Here is a 20,906-nt window from a genome sequence, read left to right as displayed (position 1 = left end):
GAATTGCTATTTTTTCCCCCTCCTCCCTCGTCGTCGGTAGAATCCTGCTAGCCCCACCACCGCCGCCGCCGCAACCCCCCCCGATCCCACCGCACGCAGCTTTGACTAATCTGCCTAAACACGTGTAAATATGTCACCAGTTATTTCACAGAACCGCACCACAACACGAAGCAATACGCGGCGGTAAAGGTCATATATGTGAGCCGTGATTCATAATTTCATATTTACTCAATGTAGGACAGACAAAGATGGGAGGGGGGCGGGGCTAATTGAGCGTGGAGTGTCCGGACCAATCAGATTACACGACGGTGAAAAGTGGGAATCGAAAGTGACAGCTACTTAGGAACGCAGCTGGACGTGACGTGAAGGTGGCCGCGACATTAGCAACGCCTGATGATCAACGTTCCCCCCGGGGTGTGATGCTAACTAGAGGCACTGCTCTATCTGTAGCTCTGTTACTCACGTTAGACTTTAATGCGATGTTTGTTTTAACACAATGTGACCAGAAAGAGCTTGCTTGAATGGAACTACAACAAATGCGCTGGTTTGTGCTGTTAAACGAGTCGCTCTCACATAAAATTACAGTCACAAGCTGCTTTCAGTGTTTTTGTTGAAAATCAAACATCTAAATGTGCCCACAAATGCTCGTATTGATCACAGGCTCCTAAAAATGTGTTGTTTAAATCCATTTTGTGTTTTTTTCTTGAGTTTTCAAGCTTATAAGGCTGTGTTTGCTAATGTGTCCATTGTATCACCATGGTAACTGCTGTACATTCCACTATAGACATGCATGCAAAACCCACGTGGCTTGATGTCACTGCAGAGAATCAATAGGCTATTTGAGGTTTGCCATTTTGCATTTTGTTTATCTTTTAAATGCTTAATGGTTATGTATTTTTTTATTTTTGTATAGGCCTGTTTCATATTTACTGCTAGAATGCTAGTTGTTGTTAGCATTACCGTGATGACAAAACTCCGCACTGGCCTGTGAAAGTTGTGAAAAGTGCTTATAAACTCATAGTGGTGAATAATTAGGATGCTCGGAATGCATAAGGTAAGTGAGGGACAACTTTGGTCCAGTACAAACTGTTTAAAATGAAGTAGTCCGGATTTTGAGACAGTAAAAATCAGGTTCAGAAATCCGTTACCAAGTTGTTACCAGACACACAATCTGTCAAACTGTTAATTTTAATGAACGTATATGACTAGAGTGAATCAATATATGTTCTGTATGTAACATTCTGCCTGTGTCTCCTCAAGCTGACTTCTTAACTCTTATCGTTTAATTACTGCTACTGCAATTATGGAAATGAGCACTTGAACAAGGTAATTCCATGTTGTGGCAGGTCAGAGGAGCTGCTGTCAAAACACCCACCCACAGCTCACTACAGCGGCGAGGAGAGAGGTATGAGAGAGAGACCAATAGTTTAACAGAGAGAGAAAGAAAGAGAGAGGAAACCAATGGTAAATAAGCTGTTGATGTAGCATTAGCACACTGTGATGGTCTTTAGTGGTTAGCATCTCCTGAGACTGGACCAGAGGTGGTACAGGAGATAAAACTGCACTCAAGTAAGAGAAACATTACTTAAAAAAAATTATAAAAATACTCAAGCAGAAATAAAAAGTCATGGTCCAAGAAATTACTCAAGTAAAAGTTAAAAAAAAAAGGATTTGGGTCAAGCAAGAGTTACTTAAAAGGTAACTATTGGGACGATTTATATCTTGAAGCGATTGTAATTTGAAGGACGAAACATTAAATAACTCTCAAAATCTTATATTTTCTAATGATAAGACACAAAAATGACGGAGCTGCAAGAAACACAAATGTTCAGATCATGTCATATTGTCAACATAAAGCTTCTGTCACTTGTAGATTTACTCACAGTGGGAAGCAGAACCACAACTTTTACTCGAGTAAGAGTGGTGTTACTTCAATGAAAATATTACTCAAATACAAGTAAAAGTTTGCAGCTGAAAAGTACTATGAAAAGTACAATTTATTAAAAAAGTTACTCAAGTTAATGTAACTGAGTAAATGTAATTAGAGCAGGAACAAAGTTTACATCAAAATTAAAGTGGATTAAAAGTTGGGACTAAACCAAGTCAAGTGTGAACGCAGCCAGTATTGTACACAGTTAAAGGTGCATTACATAACTTTTCTGGTGAAGAGTTTGTCACCTGCCTGTCCCTGAAGATATTACACCTTTGCATGCAGATTTACACAGTATGGCATTAAGCGTGTCAATCTCCATGGAGACAAGAAGAAGGAGATACCGGGCAAAGGTAACCCCACTCATAGTAAGTATTCAGGTTTATCATGTTGTTGTTTTTTCAATTAAAAACATCTGTAATTGAACAAATGTAAAAAATGGTTATTGTTTAATCAATGTGGAACATGTATCACCACCAGAAAAGTTACATAGTACACCTTTAAGATTAGTTTCATTCAGCAACTGAACATACTACAATGTGAGTTTTGTTGCTAAATTTCTTAAAATGTGACACCGGTAAGCAGAGTATTTTTAGCAAAGAAAATTATACAAAATATTTCTTTTTAATCTTGTTTTCCAAGCTAGCTGCACTTCAAAAGGGACAATACTTATTATTAATATTTTCTGATCTGTGTTAGAATGTTGTTTCCTCATCACAAATGGACCTGGAGTTGTGTTTTGTTTCGTTTCACACAAGTTTAACCCAAAAATCCTGCATATTTAGGCTGAGTTCTTCTCTCAAACTGAAAACACTCTGTTCCACCTTGTGATGTCATCATGTGGTAATACAGGAAGTGCTCCGCTGTGTTTTTAAACTCCATACACCTTCATTAGAATCATTTGGATGAGATTTCAGCCCTGGAATTGCCAATCTCTACTGAACAAAAGGCAAACGGTAGCTGTTAACTTGAAAACTACCACTAGATGACATCACAAGGTGGAACAGTGCATTTTGAGCTTTGAAGACGTAGACAGCCTAGTCATGCCAGCTTACTTAAACATTTGTGAATGAAACAAAACACAACTCCAGGTAGGTTTTGGTTGAAGTAACAACATTAGAACACGGCTAAAACGTTACAAGAGTAATTTTTGTGTAACATATGACCTTTAAAGTTATAAGCGTCACTGTAAATTCTTCACAGTGAAAAAAGTACAGGCGAATATTAAGAACTAACTTGTTAATATTCTTAACAGTAAGGATATGATTTTAAGCCTTCCTTTTGTCAAAATTTCACAGAGCGCCTCTTCACATAATTGTTCAATCAGAGACAATTACAGCCATTAATCTGTGGGGAACAAGGTTTAAGTAGATTACGTAACTCTTGAATTTAACTTCAATCTGTTTGTCACATTTTTAACTTTCCACATGCTAATTTACTTAAACGTGCACTGCGGAACTTTTCTGGAGAAGGTTGAGTAACGCGCTTGTTATTGCTAAGATGTCATTAATTTCACGGTATGGATTTGACGTATCTGTCGCCATGGAGACAAGACGCCATACGACCACTTTAAAGGTCATATCTATAGAGGGACAAGCCCGTTCGTAATGGGAATGTTGTTTTTCAAAGGATGTGATTAGCATTTAAGGCATCTTTAATTGAAAAAAGCGAGATGGATAAATGTAATGCAGTACTGTGGAACATTCCAGGTAAAGCAGTTAGTTGCCACATAGTACATCCTTAACTTTTATTACGATCAAGTTTGTTTATCCTGGTAAAGTGCATTTATATTTAAGATTTTACTAAAAGTCTTATTGTATTTTTTATTTTTTTTCTGTTTTAATTTTGGTAAAGTCTATAATTGTATTTCCTGGTTGGACACGAGCAACAGATATGACATAACTGTTACCTAGCTACCTAGCAACCCTAATGTTAACAAGGAGCAACATTTTACAATAGCTGAATAATGAAAAGACTAATAAAAATGAAAACCCATGTGTCCAGAAATGAATGTGAAATGTGAAATCTGAGCTCATTTGGACCAAAAACCTGAGACTAGATACGTTTTGAAAACACGCAGCAAAAAAAGTGGTGAAATTTTAATCCAATATGGCCGACTTCCTGTCCATCATAGAGCATTGCTATGATTGGCTTTTTTGCTCGTCTCCATGAGCTCTATCACTGGTGCAAATTTTGTTGAGCTAGGGCAAAATATGCGTATGGCCTCCCAATTCATTAGAAAATTTTGAAACTTCTAGGTGGCGCCGTTGAGCCGGTGGCCGTGGGACATTTTTGCGATGCCAAATTTATGAAATATTTCGCCGAGCCGGTCGATCCTATACCCCCATGTGGGACTTTTCGTCGACATTCAGGGGGTGAAAAATGCGATCATTTGGGGAGAAAAATTAAAATAAAAATCCAAAGAAGAACAATGCCAATAAAAGGTGGAAAAGAGCAATATAAAAATTTGACGGAAGGACTCATTCACTCACACATTCATACATTAGTGTATAGTGCGGTGTTAAGTGTCTTGCCCAAGGATACAACAACAGCATTCATCTGTGGGAGTGGATCAGACCGCTCGACAAATGATGTTTTTGTCCAGAGCGGGATTCGAACCGGCAACCTTCGGATCAGTGGATAAACACTGCAGAGATTGTCCCTACATTTTGGATAGAATTTTCAGTATTTCCAATCCAATCCAATCCAGATTTATTTATAAAGCACTTTAAAAACAACACAAGTTTCCAGTTTAGAACTAACTGCTACTTCCTGTATTTTTGTACTTATGAGATGTAAAACTATGATAAATATTAACCACAGGTACTACCCCAGCAAACCAAGTCATTAACCCGCCAACATTTTGTCAACAAATTTTAAATGTTAAGTTATTCCTCCCTATCGGCCCGTATTCTCATTTGACTCTTTTATGTAAATGGACTCGATATCCCTGAGTTTAACCTTGCCTAGGGTCTAATGCGTGCCGCCATGACAGTTCACCCACCTCTGCTTTGGTATGCTGCACCCCGAGTCGGCCGGGTCAAGCGTGTCTGACGGATCCGTGCCCACCGTTGCCATGACAACCAGCTCTGGGTCCAGGATGAAGATCTCCTCGTGAGAGAGCTCCAGGATGTAGTTCAGGTGCTCCTATGACAGGCAGAGGAGAGAATGTAAAGTAACCGAGCGGCGTGAAGATCGTTTTAAAGAGTCTGTACCTGATAAATGCTCTTTACATCATGCACTATATGGTAAAAAGCTGCTAAATAAGTAAAAGTAAAAATATAATCTGTATTTGCATAGCATTTTCACTGATAATAATTAATAAAGCAGCTACAGACAGGGTGACCTCTTTTTTGCCCAATCAGTTACTAAGAATCACAGGAAACCAACTGTCTGAGCTTATCTAATGAACGAGTTGGCTCTTTTGAACGATTCCTTTACGTGAACAGTTGCACCGGATCTCATTTCTAAAATAACAAAATCTTTTTCTTTCTAATTAGTATGCATCTTTACACTGATTAATGCAGAACCAACACACAAATCAGAACAGAAGCAGAGTAGGCGATATGATGAGAGCTTTGTGCACAAAAAACACGTTTGGCGTCTTAATAATAATGAATAATTATTATTGTTAAACATTTTATTTAGAATATCATAATTTCAAAGGGTAAACACACTCCTGTTCTCAGTTTGAACCATTTGAAACAGATCTGAGCTTTGGTAATTTCTCTCTGTGATTAGTTTGTAGATAAAGTGAGCTCTCACATTGACTTCTATCATTTAATTAAACATAAAAAGAACCCGTCTTTTGAACAGATCTTTAAATGAACCAATCCAAAAGATTTGGATCCCACGAAGGTGCCAAAAGTCTGATCATTGTATATTCAAAAGAGATAAAAACCATCTGCCTGACACTATCCCAGACAGTTGTATCTGTGTCATGGTGCAATATCACAGCGGCAGAAAGGACTAAGAGTTCAGGGCTAAAAGTTCAAACCAAAACATGTTTCTGGCTCAGGGTTTGAACAGGTACAGGTCCTTTAAAGGAGATCATTTCAACAAGCCTGTAATGTTTTACAACAATGTTTTAGCAACATTTGTTATTAACAAAATAACTTTGAACATGCACTATGTAACTTTTCTGCTGGAGGGTCTGCTAGCTGCTTATCTCCATGGAGGTGTTATTGCTTTGGCTAGAATGTTCCACAGTATGGCATTTAACTATATATATTTTGCATGTATTTAAAGTGGAAACATGAGGGGTGTAAATCTTTAAGTCCCTGGCGATTCCATTCAATTTTGGTCCCGATTAAATTTATGTTTAAACAATTCTCGATTCTAAAACAATTCAAAATTCAATTCTGAATCTTTCATTCAAAAACAAAGAACATTTGCTTTACACATTGTACGTTCTCTGTTGTAACGATCTTTTATGTAAACTGTACATCCACACAAAATAGAACTCTTCTTAGATCAGGCAAGAACCTGAAACAAGGTACCAGAAATTCTATTTATTTTGTATTTATTACTTTATTATGTCATAATTCAGTCAATTCTCACATAAGTCTCCTCTTGTGTGTGTGCGCTGAGTGTATATGTGTGTGTGTGTGTGTGTGTCAGTGTGCTGGGAGACAGCCCCCTCCTCCTCCTCGCTCCAGTGTGTGGAGCGGTGGAGAGAGCCCAGAGGCAGACGATGACTTAAACACACTACAAATGAAGTTATGGCACAACACGTGTTTTTAAATGCATTTAATACAGTGCAGACTTATTCACAGTTTCATCAGTTTACTGATGAAAAGAAACTCATGAAAACTCTGCAGACACAATGTCAGGTGAATTTGTATTAACACTGTTATTCGCCTAATTAAAATTTAGTTTTGAAAACTTGGAACTGAAGATGTAGAATCGTGATCCTTTTAAGAAGCATTTTTATCTACATCCCCTCCAAACATATGGTTTATATGGTGTTTTAGTACCTTTATCTACTCTTCCTAGTAATTCTTTGGCAATTTTAGATCCAATTAGGTTAATTTACAGCTTTCTGGACAAAAATATCTATATCCAACTGTGCTGCCTCCAGTGACCTCTGCAATTTCCAACAGTTGGTGACAAAAAAACGTGTGTTTCTGATTACAAACATCTGTCTGCGGGGGCAGAGTCTAAAGTGTGGATACCTGTTAGACCAATCACACCGCTCTTTATACCAGAAAAGTTACACAGTACACATTTAATGAGCTTGTTATAACAGTGTTCTCTTACTATTATCTTACTCAGAGTTGTAATTTGATTCATTCATGGATGTGTGAGTAATTCTGCATTCTCCTGCATTTGAGGCATGAGTGCTCAGAAAATTCTTGTTTTCCCCTACCCCCTATCTCCACCCACAGCTCTGTACCTAATGATGTCATGTTAATTTACTCATACAAGTACAAAACTATAGAAAGTTATATTTGGGTAGAATTGATCAAATTATTTCTAGCTCGTCTGGAAGCAGAAAGAGTTTTGGCATGATTTTTTTTTTTTTTACAAAGGAAGTCGATTTTTACAACTCTTTTTATGAATCAAACAAATCCAAGGCCAACCTAAGGCCACGACTGCAGTACGGGTTTTTAAAGACATTCCTTCACAAAAAAAAAAAAAAAAAAACACGGAAAATTTTTCAATGAATGTAGAAATGTGTCAAAGGTGCAATACCTGAGCTCGATCTATCCGGTAAAAGCGGTCGGCAGTCGTTGCTGAAAAAAAACAACAAAAAACGAAAAAAATTAATAAAATCTGCAAAATTAAAAGTTTTCACCAGACACTTGAAAAAATTTTTTTTAAATTCTAGAAGGAATAGACTTGATACTTACTACAAATTCTGATACCATGATGATAATAAAAAACACTCTTTTTTTCCTTCTCTTTCAACATTAAATGATAGTACTTTCTTTCATATTCTCGTGTCCTTATATCTGTGTAATCCCTCAGTTGTCCAGGTAGGTTCCATAGTGGTCTGTGAATGTGACTTTTTATTATCGATACCTGCTCAAATGAGTATCTAGTTCGGATACTTTTCACAACCACTATTACATGGATCTAGAATACTAAGCAATTAACGAGTAACTTCATATACATTTTATTGCAAGTCCAGAATGATATCTCTGTATTTTTTAAACAGAGAGACAGTCACCACTCCCTCTGTCACATTTCGAGCCAATCAGATTTGTTTATTTCAGTGAAGCATGTGCAACAAAGCAGCTCATTGGCCACCCAGATTCGTGCTTCACTCATTGATTCTACAGAAATCTGCGATGTTTTTCAGTCCCCTGCAATTTCTTTTTTCCTCATAAGTGGCCATATTTGTTTTGATACAGACAAACCTTGCGTGTCCCTGATTGGTTAATTCACCTGTCAATCACAGCCATCTAAACTTGGGGAGATTGAGCAGTGACCAGACTCACATCTTCGTAAAGTATTGGAGAAGTGTGCACTCACTCATCACATGCAATATAATGGTACTTCAAGTGTACTTCATTAGAGATACCTGTTAAACTGATTGCCTTTGAAAATATTGGCATGCACGTAATTCAGAAGCAGTGGCTCAAAGTGGTCTCAAAATGATATCTAGTGTGACATTTCGGTATGCCGTATTCATATTGATGCAAGGGCTCCTAAAGTAGTTTTTAATTCCCAAAAGGGAGAAAACTAGAGCAAAGTGCAAAAAATACTTTCCCTAAATATCAGGAGGTTTACAAAATAGATACAGCATAAGGTACATGATAAATCAACATGGCACCTCGGATTAGCACTCATAGTCCAGATCCATTTTGGAGAGAAAGTTTACTTTTATGAAGTTACTCACTGTATGTTTGTTTTCGTTATAATTTGTGGGTATATTTTCAAATTAGCTGTAGACTTATTTGTTTTAACACAGTTTCGGATGGCAAGACGAGTGGGTTAGAATATGTTATAACTGCACTTCTTAATGTTAGTATTTATCACAACTGGTTCAGTCCTGGTTCAGTCCTGGTTCAGCACTTCTTGAGTGTTCCCAGTTTGCAATGGTCAGTATCCATCACACATACCCTAGTCCTGGTTCAGTTCTGGGTTAGACTCGGGTTAGACCTTTTTTAGTCCTGGTTTAATGTAGCTTTTTCCCAGTCTGCAATGGTCAGTATCTATAACAAGTGCTCTAGTCCTGCTTTAGCTCTGGGTTAGGCTTGAGTTAGGCCTGGTTTAATCCTGGTTTAGTCCAGGTTTAAGACAGCTCTCGTTTTGTGTTGCCATTTCGCAGTGGACAGTATCAAAAGTGGCCCAAAATCTAGATAAATATATATTATAGCTACACTGATTTACTTTTATATGCCCTTAAAGATACCTCAAATGTCCATAAACTTTTATATTTTAAGCATAAACATTTTAAGCATATATATTTGAGTTCTAAATTGTATTATATTTATATCATCTGTTGGAGTCATGTTGCCAAAAATAAAAAGACTATATTTACACAGAGCGTTTCTACCTCTAGGGGCGCTCAAAGTTGTATTTGAGGAATCACTAGCTCATTCACACACACATTTGCCATGGGTTCTCTCGTGTAAATTGGAGAGTTATCTGGATTAGATTGGTTAACATAATGTTATCCACAAAAGAAAGCAGGGAATGTCTACAGCAGGAGACGTGGGTTGGGTCAAGTTTGAGAACAGACTCGACAGCACTTTGAAAAGTGCGCAGTGGCATTTCTGGAATCCTGCAGGCCATTTGGAAAAAGTAGCAGAAGCTATGCATTTAAAATGAAAGCTATTAGTCTGAGATAGCAGCAGCTTTTCTGAAGAAGAATATTTGGTTAATCCCAAAAGGAAATTGTTTCGTTCCATTTCCTCTTCATTAGAAAAGTACAGATGGATCAGCGCAGTCACACAGAACACGTCAAATTACACTGGATTTGATTTGACATATTTTAACAACTAATACCTAATCAGCCCAATACAAACAACTACCTCTAGAATTGACACGTTGATCCAAAGCTCTTAAATTTAGACAGGATAAATATTAAAACAAAAAGAATTTTAAAAAGAAGACTGATTAAAATGTGAAAATGTCCACAAGTTTCAAAATTATATAAAATTTAGACAAGGTTGTCATGACCATTTAAGCTACCATCTGTAATCAGTAGATGGCAGCAGATGTGAACATCCCTCCTTCCCCTCATCTCCCCTCTCCCCTCACCTGACCACAACCCCTCACCTCACCTGGCCTCTACCCCTCCCCTTACGTGGCCCCTCACCTCACCTGGCCTTTGTTCAGGCTCATCTGTGCTCTCTGATCTTCTTCTGTCAGGCCAAAGCTGCCACTATCAAACTGCAGCAATATAGACAACATCTAGTGGTGATATGTGAGAATATAACACAATCTAATTACAATTTGGAAGTTTAACAATTCAAAATACTGTTTTGGTCAAATTTTGTCAAAAGTTCTCAAAATGGCATCAAACTCCTGTCCTGTAAATATGTAATTAAGAGCAATCTACTTGAATCCACAGTGCAATCTACTATAATATTAAACATTTATGAACTGTTAACTTTAACTTTAAATATCTTTTCTATGTTGCTGCTGCCGAACTTTGAAAATTCTATCTATCTTTCTATTTAGTACAATAGAACACAATCTATTACAATTGTTGCTCAAAACACCACTATACATATGACCAAATATTTCCTGATTTGTTATGTTATATGTGTTTTCAGAAACCTGAATATCAATATTAATGTCCCACTCCAAACTTCATTAACAGAATGGTCAGTTCTGTCTCGGATCAAATCGTCTCTCAAACTACAACACAAAAAAGACAGACACAACCCCATAGACTTGATCAGAGTGTAACTAGATTTCTTTAGCATTTTAAGACTTCTTTCCCTCTTCATCTGGCCACTCAAAAACGAACACGTCTTTAGCGGTGACAAAATAAGATTACAAAATGATTATGTTTATAAAATGGTTCACACTTAGTCTCAGCACGGCTCAAACGTGTGGGAACAACTGTGATTAAGGGCTAGCCAAAGCGGGCAGCTGCTAATCGCTACAGCACATGCACGGGACAGAAAAAAGATTAGTCAAGATATATTCATAATTCATTCATATTGGCTCCATTTATGACTGTCTCTTCAAGCTGCGAGTGTGTGTCTGTGGATATATTTTTGGATTTGGGGTATTTTTGGCGCAGTTGTGTAAGATTGATATGTGGGACATTCTGGGGGAAACAGGATGTTGTTGGTTCACAAACTGTGGGGTGGGACCCTGAAGTAGGCCGCCATTTTGAGGTTGACACAAAAAAGTTATATAATAGGACGGAAGTGTTGATTTGATACAATGTTATTAGGGACAGTGCGGTTATGTGAGGTAATGTTGGTAACAGCAATGAGGCAAAACATCACGATACACTCGACTTAGGAATAGACTTGATACTCAATACTGATTCTGATACCATGGTGATGATAAAAAACACTCTTTATCTAGACATGTAATGTGATTTTCAACATTAAATGGCAGTTCTTTCTTTTATATTACAATGTGGCCTGTGTAATCCCTCAGATAGTGGTCCATGTCTATGTGTCTTATACTTGTTCTGATACAGCTTAAGATCATTCTAAAGCTATTCACGAAAGGTTCATTTCTGTTCTTTGAATAAGACTTTTAGTATCGATACCTGCTCAAATGAGTATTTAGTTTCGAATACTAGTTTTAGTAATGTTTAGTATCAGATTTTCTATACTTTTGACAATCCTAGACGCATATCCATTTTCCTTCTTCTAACCAAGGGTAAGCCAAACATTAAATTAAAGGGGATTTATTATTTAAAATTGACTTTTATGAGCTTTTAACCATGTTATAATGGCCTTCTCTCATTATCAGCTTACTCAAAGACAATTTCACGACTTTCTAATGTTTTAATAATATACATTTTGAGGAACAATGCATGGGTGAACTTTTTAACTGTCGCTCAAGTATCAAGAAAATGTATGGTTAGTTCAAAATAAAATGAAATGTGTTGTACAGTATTTATTTTATTCTATATCAAAGTTAAAATTTAAGGTAAAATCTGGTGTGTTAAAACAAAATTTTACAACTTTAAACGTGTTTGTACCCAATTTCCTTCCATGTATTTGAGCAAAATTTGTCTTGCTCCAGTACAGATATATTGTATAAACAGCTCTTCAGATCAAAATCGTTTTATTGTTTACTGTTAGCATGCTACTTGTTGTTAGCTTTACCATTGTTGCATCTGCCTCATAGCTGTAACAGAAGCCACTGACTGCGCACTGTGGGACCAACCAAAAGAACCTCCTGTATTGTTTACACCACCTGGCATTGAACATTGAACCCACATCCTGGTCCCCTGAGTGCACCCGTCATCTCCTCACCTCCCCCGCTCTCTGTTTGTCCTGTAGCTTGTAAATAAAAGCTGGGAAAATGTCCCTGGAGGGCTTCCGTAACTGTATAGATTATCATTCTTATGTCGTTGCCATGGACAATTTGAAGGCTCAACAAAGTACAAATGGCACTGATTGTTGTGCAAAGAAGAGAGGCAGGAGCTATAGATTGGAACAGTCCCCATAGAGTTACACTGTTAGGCCTCAATGTGTCCGGGTGTGGAGGATGTGAGGTTACGTGGGGCCCTGGAACAAACTTCCAATATACAATCTGTGGAAGTCATTGGATAAAGCTAAGGTAAAAGAAAGGGTTTTCGGAGGTTGCCATGTTGTTTAACCAGTAAATTACAACTCAACTTACAACCTACACACTTTCTACTATCACGTAATTATCACAGGAGATTGAAAAAGAGTGGAAGAAAAGCGATTTTTGTTCTAAATGATGGGTGACCGATGAGCTCCTTCCTTTCACATGCATCACTGAAATAAACAAATCTGATTGGACGGCTGTGGTTGATCCTGGCTCAAGGTGTAATGGAGGCAGTGGTGACCTTCCAGGAAACCTTTAAAGAGGCAGAATTATGCAAAATAGACTTTTTTGACCATGCTATAACGTTACCTTATTAAAAAATATGCGTGAAAAGGTTCATCCAAGCATGTTTGAGTAATCTAGTGATCTTTCCCAAGCACTAATCAAGCCCTCCTAATGGTTAGCTGTAAGATTCTGAACAAATATCCATGAGCATTAGACAAAATCTGGATTAAGATTCCGTCTAATGCTCATGGATATTTTTCAAAAGCAGGATACAAAACAATACAATACAACTTCACAAACCTGATGCAATGTACAGTAGTTTCATTAGCTGGATGCACGCTGATTGTGTTGACTCAGAGTGTCAAAACGAAAATTTAATTAAATTCGTCAATACGCTGGTATGTGTTAGCAATTAATACCCGATAGAAGTGTAATATCTCCTCTTTAAGCCAAATCACAATTTAAAAAAATCTAATTCAAAATCTGTACTGCGAAAGTGTTTGGTGCTTGGATTCAAACCAGTGCATTTTGTTGACAATATGTAAACGCTGGAGACATTTTCCAAGCGCTGGCCATTGTTCCATTTCATCACAGCTCTACACATGCCTTCTTATCTGGATTAAGCACATTGTCCAGCCTTCGCACAAAGCCATTCAATAGTATATCTCCTTACATGCTACTCGTTGCTATATGTTCAATTGGAGTGCATATGTTGTAAAAAAAAAGAAAAGGCTATTGAACTTACAGTCAAGGAAACACCACTTTGGAGATAGGCGCTGCAAGGAGACAGTCTTGGCTTCTTCCTGGAACAAAACAAACATTAAACTAGTACATTATAAGGAGCAGCTCAATGGCAACACTGTGGTACAGGCATGCACAGAGGACATGGACACGTAGCATGCATGGACTGGACGAGATAATGGTATTGTGTTCTCTATTGAACGTGGAATTGGAAAAAACAGTTGAACCTTGAAGGGAAGTTCGGAGGTGGCTAATAACTGGAAATGTATAACCACACAAAGCTATTAAATAAGATGTGAGGCTCATTCATTGGATTGTATTTGGAGAAATGTACAGGGATTATCTCACAGAGGTTTGATAAATTTGTAGAATGCCCCCCCCAATCTTCACCCCGCAGTTTTTAAGTTCCTTGATTTGTAAGACCTGCTTATGTAAATAAATGATTTTCCAATCTTCATAATTCAAGTAATTATAATTTGGCAAAGCAAAAAACAAATGCATTATCAAAAATATAATTGGTAATTATTATTATTATTATTATCATCTTTAGCATGATAGCAATTACAGCTCAACTGCAAAAAAGGTACAGCTAAAAAAAGCAACAAAAAAAGCAAAGCAAAAAATGAATAAAAATGTGTATCAAAAATATATATATATATATATATTTTTTTTACCATGATAACCATTACAGCGCAATTGCAAAAAAAAAAAAAAGAAAAAAAAAAGAAACTAAAAAAGTTAAAAAAACAAACAAAAAAAACCCAAAACAAAACAACAAAAAAACAACAACAACAACAACAACAACCTAAAAACAAACAACATTTAACATCAACATCAGAAAATTGTCTTTTACTCTATACAGATTGTAAAATTAGCAAATTTCGGGGGGGAAAAAAAAAGACAGAATAATATTGCCAATACATTTTAAAATACATTTTGTCGAATGAGAACCATAAGGAAGCAAAAACGGCAGTCAGCTATTTTGTATCCAATCAGATGTTGATGAATGAGAACCATATGGAAGCAACTGCCTGTGACTATCCCTCAACTGCTTTTCTCTCATGGTTCAACATACGAGTGAGAGAATGGACCAAATGGGCGGAGTTAATAGTTAATTCCAAAACATGATTTTACTCATGGTTCAAAATTCTCATTGCTCAAAATGAATAAATTCTATATGATGCCTTTACAAAGCTCAAAAACTATTGTTAATAATTAATCACCCATCTACAAATCTAATTAAACTCATAATTATTTCCCCTCTTTCCTTCTCATTGGTACTTCACAGAGTTTCTACTGTACTGATGTCTCCTTTGTATTGTATTGTATCAGACAAGAAAACAGCTTCACAGAATCCACTAAATCTGCAAAAACCTGCCTATTATCTTGCCACGCTTTGACGCACAATAAGGACTCTCTAATTAGCAAAAATCTTCAAATAATGTCCCTATCTCGTGTCGTGTCTCTAACCTAGCTAGCTGTCGCGTAGCTTTCACATCCCGCCGTGTTTGGTCCCAGCTAGCTAAACTTTTTTTCTCTATTCCTCTCTTTCTCTCTATAACATATTTTGGCGGTTGCTTTTATTCCTATGTCTAATTATGTGAGCCCGCCACAGCGATGGAGTAGATCAGAGCCTTTCGGGCCCCTTGTGTGCATGTGGGTAAACTGACCGGGCCCCATAGCGCGCTGTCAGGGGCCTCAGATCAGGCATCAATGGAGAAGCGCAGAGCTGACTTACCCAATTGACCGCGATGGTGTTACAGCTTTCCCATGCGATTTGAGCTAGCCGCAACTTTCAAAAGTAATACACGCTTTTGGGTTGGAACTTTCGAAAGTGGCAAAAGGGAGGTCTGCTAGGTTTTTGTAAACAGAAAATGGAAAAAGACTTTACAGCGTGTTTGTTTTATAATGTTGTTTGCAAAGTTAGACAGCACAATGTCATAACTAGGGCAGCATACGATAAAAAAAACAAGAAAATATGATAGCTGAATATAACATGAAGATGACAGAAAGTTTGATGTTAAAACTGTAAATGAATGATCTAAATTATTCTGGGTAACTTCAGTTCTAACGAAATCATTAATGGCCATGGTGAGTAACTTCGAAAAACAGAAATAAATGCGTCGTTACTGTGGGTTTGCATCTCCAAGAACATGACTCCAAAGTATGACATAAAACGTATCTGTCTCCATGAAAAATGTTCTAAAGTATGGCTTTAAGTCTCTATTTCCACGTAGGTGATGTCCCAGCAACATTTTTAAGGCATGGGATTATCAAAATAAGTAAGCTAGGGATGAGATTGGGGCCGGACAAATCTGGTACATTCGCTTCAAGTTTAATTACTGGACGATTCATATGGAGCATTGAGGAAAATTTAGCCATTTCCAGCCCCAATACCTGAATTGTATGGCCCTTCACATGATCCTCTTAAACTCTAGTCGACTGCGGAAATGAGTTTGACTCCAGTGACCATAGCTAGCCCATGATGTATTCACCGACCCATTCGTATTCACCATATAGTGCAGGTGATGCGGACAGTGAAGTGGTCCTTATACCAGCTCCAAAAGCACAGGGCGAAGGGTTACGGCTGAGTGGATATGAGAAAGTCCCAGCAGCCTTGAATGTGTCAGAGGAGGCTATTTCTGCATTGTTTACCACAGCATTTGATATAGATGTTGTGAATAAGAAAATGACAATGTAAAATAAGACAAAACTGCCCCAAATGTGTTTTGTAGATGGTGTTTAACCCTCCCAAAACTACAGAAAAACCTTATATAAATACCAATTCAAACATGAGAATTTCTGGGCCATCTATGACCAGTAAATACTCATTATGCCAATTTATACACCCAACCAGAATATGGGGGCCAATATTTGGAGGAAACCAAGATCTGATCCAGCAAATATCTGATACCAGTGTCAGATTGGTGCATCTGTAATATATGCAAATAAACTTTTGTATAGTATATTCTTTTACACGGACAGTTCCAAACATAGACTGCATAATGAAGTGGACTACGTGAGTGTGACGTCACCCATAGCGTTCGGCTCTAGCCACATGAAGCTCATCGATGCTAGTAGTTACAGAGGTGAATTTGGAGTCCAGTTCCATATTTGGAATTCCGACTGCAAGTATCATAGCAACAAAAGGGCCAATCCGGAGTGAGTCTGTTCAAGGTAACGCCCCTTCCCACCTAAACCGCTGGTTTAGTAGGGAGTAGGCACTTAGCAACAGTGTCAATCAAACCTAACCTAACCTTGCTAACGCTAGTGGGAGTGACCTTAGAGAAAAAAAAGGAGCCTGATTTGTCTGTTAATGTTCATATTTTGATTTACGGGCACAAAAACAAAATAAAGATACCAGAATCATGTAGACCGGGTAAATACGAACATTTTAAGACCAAAATGATGAGCCTGACAGCAACAGTTACAGAGAGAGGGGGGACAGTTTTTCAATAAAAAGTTAATTGGAGCCGGAAGTGCGCCCATGCTCACTTCCTATTTGGAGTGTGGAGGCTAGCAGGTTAGCTATGTCCATTTATATATACAGTCTATGGTTACAAGTCAAAATTCACAAACTTAATATAGCGTCACATGCCGCACCAGCACAAAATCTCGACACAAATATCCACTTCATGCTTCATGCAACAACAAGCAAACACGTGGGAAACCAGAAGAGCTAAGTATCATTATAACAGGTTTAAAGCAAAGATGTAGGTTCATAGGTTTACCTGTAATACTAGACAAAATCCTTCTTATAATGTAGTTGGCTTTTATCAACTTCACATAATGGTCAGGGCCACGGCAGCCATTTTCTATTAATAACGATTATTAGTCTGCAGATTGTTTTGACAAGGTTACATTTAACTGCTTATGTGATGTAGAATATTTCAGTGGTTTCGAGACATTTGACAGGTTACAAAACTACTGAAATTAATTTTAACATTCTGTATTCAAATAATTTTATGCAAGGCTATATATTAAAAACACTATGTAAGTGTTTGATGAGGTAACAGCATTATAACAAGGATTAAAGTCCAAGTGTCAATTTTAGGTAATATAGGACCTTTAAATAAGTAGTTATGAAGGCTGAACCATTCTTAGTAAACCATTAGTTCATTATGAATTGTCTTTGTTCTTTATTAAAGCTAATTAAAGTGTTATTATTGTGTTATTATAAAGTGGAACCAAAATATCATGCCATGTTTCTTTTTACATCTTCAATTACATTCATAAAATACAAAAAAATTTACCAATTTTCTCAAAGCACAAACTGATTAATTAGTCCAAGCGAGACAACACTGAAGCTGTGTTTTGAACAGTCATATCAATACTATTTGTGTTAGTTGAGGTATCTGAATCTGCAGGCTGTGTTGTGTAAGGTTAGGAGCTCACATTTTGTACCACTGAGCGTCCACCGTGTTGACGTGTGGGCGAACACAAGTGCTCCGAGCGCGCTTTTACGTAACCCTGTTTGCATATGTTAGCAACGTTAGCTGGAAACAAGCAAAACATGGAGCTAATGCTTTATTATAAATAGTACAGTCATATTATTACATACACTTAAATGTGAAACTGTTTGCAGTTGTCCAAAGTTGTTTTTCACTTACCTTATGCATTTCGGCCATCTTATTTATTCACCACGATGAGTTTTAAGCACTTTTCACAACCTTCAGGAGCCAGAGTGGAGTTTTGCAGTGATGGTAAAGCTAACAACTAGTATGCTGCACTTTCTGATTATCCGACTATAAAACACATTTTATAATTAAATGCAGATGGTCCACAGCAGACTTATTTTGACCTTAAGAGCTGCTTATACAATTTTTCTGTAAGACAAATTAAATTGCCATCTATCCAAACTAGCTGTTAGCATCATGTAGTTCAGGAGTGTCAAACACATTTTAACCGAGGGCCACATCAGCTAAATGGCTGCTCTCAAAGGGCCAGATGTAAAATAAATCGAACTAATTTTTTAACTTGTAAATTAACTGTTTCTGTATTTATTACGTATTCAAGTTACAAATATTGCATATACATTTGCTTTAATTTAAAAATATGGCTGTGTAACTGTGTATCTCTGGACAAATTGATATTTTAAGACCATCACACCTTTTAATTTATCCTGTCAGGGGCCACATGAAATGATGTGGAGGGCCACATTTGGCCCGCGGGCCTTGAGTTTGACAAGTGATGTAGCTAATAGCAGTGCTGCTAACTTGTCATTACAAAATTCTTTACTCGTCACTGTTTGCAGCAAAAGGAAAGTCAAAAGTGTTAAATCCCTGCTGTTCTGGGGAATGACACTTCACTGATCTTGCCTTTCTAACAATGTAAAATATTGCTAAAAAAACAAAACTGACCCCACCAGGCAAACTTACAGGTCAGATCTGGGAAGAGGCGATCCCGCTCACAGTAAGAATTAGAAGTAAGTTTATTTTTTTAACAATTAAAACATCTGGACTGAATAAAAGTTTGGACATGTTTAATGCCATACAGTAGACATTATAGGCAAAAAAAACAACAACAAAAAAACATCTCCATGGAGACAAGCAGGCAGCAGACCCCCACCAGAAAAGTTACATAATGGACCTTTAACTATGTGAGTAACCTTTAGAAAATTGACTTGAAATGTACTTGAGCAAAAGTACTCCAAGTCCTTCAAAGTCACCGAAAATAACTGTCTTTTCCATTCAGCTGCTCAGTCTGAACTTCCAGGTATGTCTTGTTGGGATGAAGAATTCCCACTATCATTTTATCGGAGGGAAACTAGGGTGTGTAGACCCTGCAGCTGTTCAGATGGGTCACCTCACAACAGCTGTCTCTCAAATGGTTTAAATTAAGTATGTCAGAACAGTACTTAAGGCGAGACAGATACTAGCCACAAACTTTGAGTTGTAAGACTTTTTAAAGGGACAACAATCTCACCTCTGATCCAGTTGATAACGACAAACCAGCAATTATTTATTTCGTATAGCAGAATTAAAAAAAACTTGCACCTAAGTATTAATGAGTAACAGTAGTAGTTGAAGCTAGAGAAGCACTTTAAAAGTCCTGTACCAGATTTTTTTTCATGTATCTGAGCAAAATTTGTCTTGGCTCAGTAGAGATATAGGGCTTCAGTCATGAAACCAATGCGTTAAACTGCGAATATAAACTGAAAAAAAGCATGTGCAATTTGTGGGCGTGTAGCGTGTGATCTGCCAGAAAACTGATATGTAAATTAGATAATTGAGAGAGTGCAGAAATTTGCGTGGCTCTGATCCTATGGACTATTGAACTATTGAAGTGTTGTGTTGTGCAAATTTATGTTTGCCCCTGGTTCTCAACATTTTCGCATAGCATTTGGAGCATCTGATGGAGGGTCGATTACCTGCAACACAGTTTGTGCCTGTATTTCCACGGTCCAAAGAGTGAAGGCTAAAGACTTTATATTTTTTACTGCTACTTTGAAAACTGCAGGTTATTATCTCATCTGTCCTTGTGGGTAATTTAAAAGCATTTAAAATATATATCAAATGCCCTATGGGTGCAGCAGCTTTCCCGTGTAAAAAGTTTACACCTGCCTCTCTAACGTACTATATTATCACACAGCTTTTGCTCTCACAGTAATAAATCTGGCAGCACCCGCTAAACAACTTCATTTGCATCTCCTCTCCCTCAGATTTTGGGCATGTTAGCAAAAAACGCCCCGTTTTGCATAGTCATTCACTCATAGGAGCAAAATTGCACTGCGTCTTTAGCGTCTCTGTGAGAAATTGTACCGGGTTTTTGCAAACGCTTAATAAATGATGCCCATATTGTATAAGCAGCTCCTGAGGTCAAAATCAGTCTGCAGTTTATTGACTGTATCTAATTATAAACCATTTTGTTGCCAGATAATCGTAATCTTGACATGCTAGTTGTTCTTACCTTTACCATGATCTAGTCTCCTAAAGTAACTGTAACTTGTAAGCCGTGAATAATAAAGATGATTGGAATGTATAAGGCAAGTGAGGAATAACTTTGGAAAACTGCAAAGCGTTAAATTGTTCTGTTTTTCACATGTTTAGGATGGTAAAAATCAGGCACAGCTCCTTTAATTTCCAGCGCAGTTATATCATGAGGATGGAACGGCAACTAAAAGTGTAATTATGATAGTAGCATGGTCAGTACAGATGGCAAGTACACATGGAAACACGGCGTATCCCAACTCTAACCAAGTAGAGCGAAAATAAAGTTTGAGTCCAGGGTGAGTCATTACCATTTAAAATCAAGCCCAAGTCTAAGTCTACGGCACAAGTCCAGCTCA

At 37.4% G+C, this 20,906-nt stretch overlaps 2 protein-coding genes across 3 annotated transcripts in view; one reads left to right on the top strand and one right to left on the bottom strand.

The window, feature by feature from the left end:
* Positions 1–20,906, top strand: part of atg3 (autophagy related 3) — a 257,779-nt gene that overhangs the window by 90,183 nt on the left and 146,690 nt on the right. The gene's annotated exons all lie outside the window — the stretch shown is intronic.
* The window catches only part of LOC117384771 (diacylglycerol kinase zeta-like), a 106,412-nt gene that overhangs the window by 33,394 nt on the left and 52,112 nt on the right, over positions 1–20,906 (bottom strand). For both annotated transcript variants that reach the window (XM_055227524.1, XM_055227526.1), the window contains 3 exons: positions 13,623–13,680; positions 7,625–7,665; positions 4,935–5,077 (listed from right to left, as the gene is read on the bottom strand). In XM_055227524.1, coding sequence (XP_055083499.1) covers positions 4,935–5,077; positions 7,625–7,665; positions 13,623–13,680 — 242 coding nt within the window. The remainder of the gene's footprint in view (positions 1–4,934; positions 5,078–7,624; positions 7,666–13,622; positions 13,681–20,906) is intronic.

The sequence above is a fragment of the Periophthalmus magnuspinnatus genome, chromosome 2 (assembly GCF_009829125.3).
Source record: "Periophthalmus magnuspinnatus isolate fPerMag1 chromosome 2, fPerMag1.2.pri, whole genome shotgun sequence".
NCBI lineage: Eukaryota > Metazoa > Chordata > Actinopteri > Gobiiformes > Gobiidae > Periophthalmus > Periophthalmus magnuspinnatus.
Note: the sequence above shows the minus strand (reverse complement) of the source record. Positions and strands in the feature narration are given on the sequence as shown.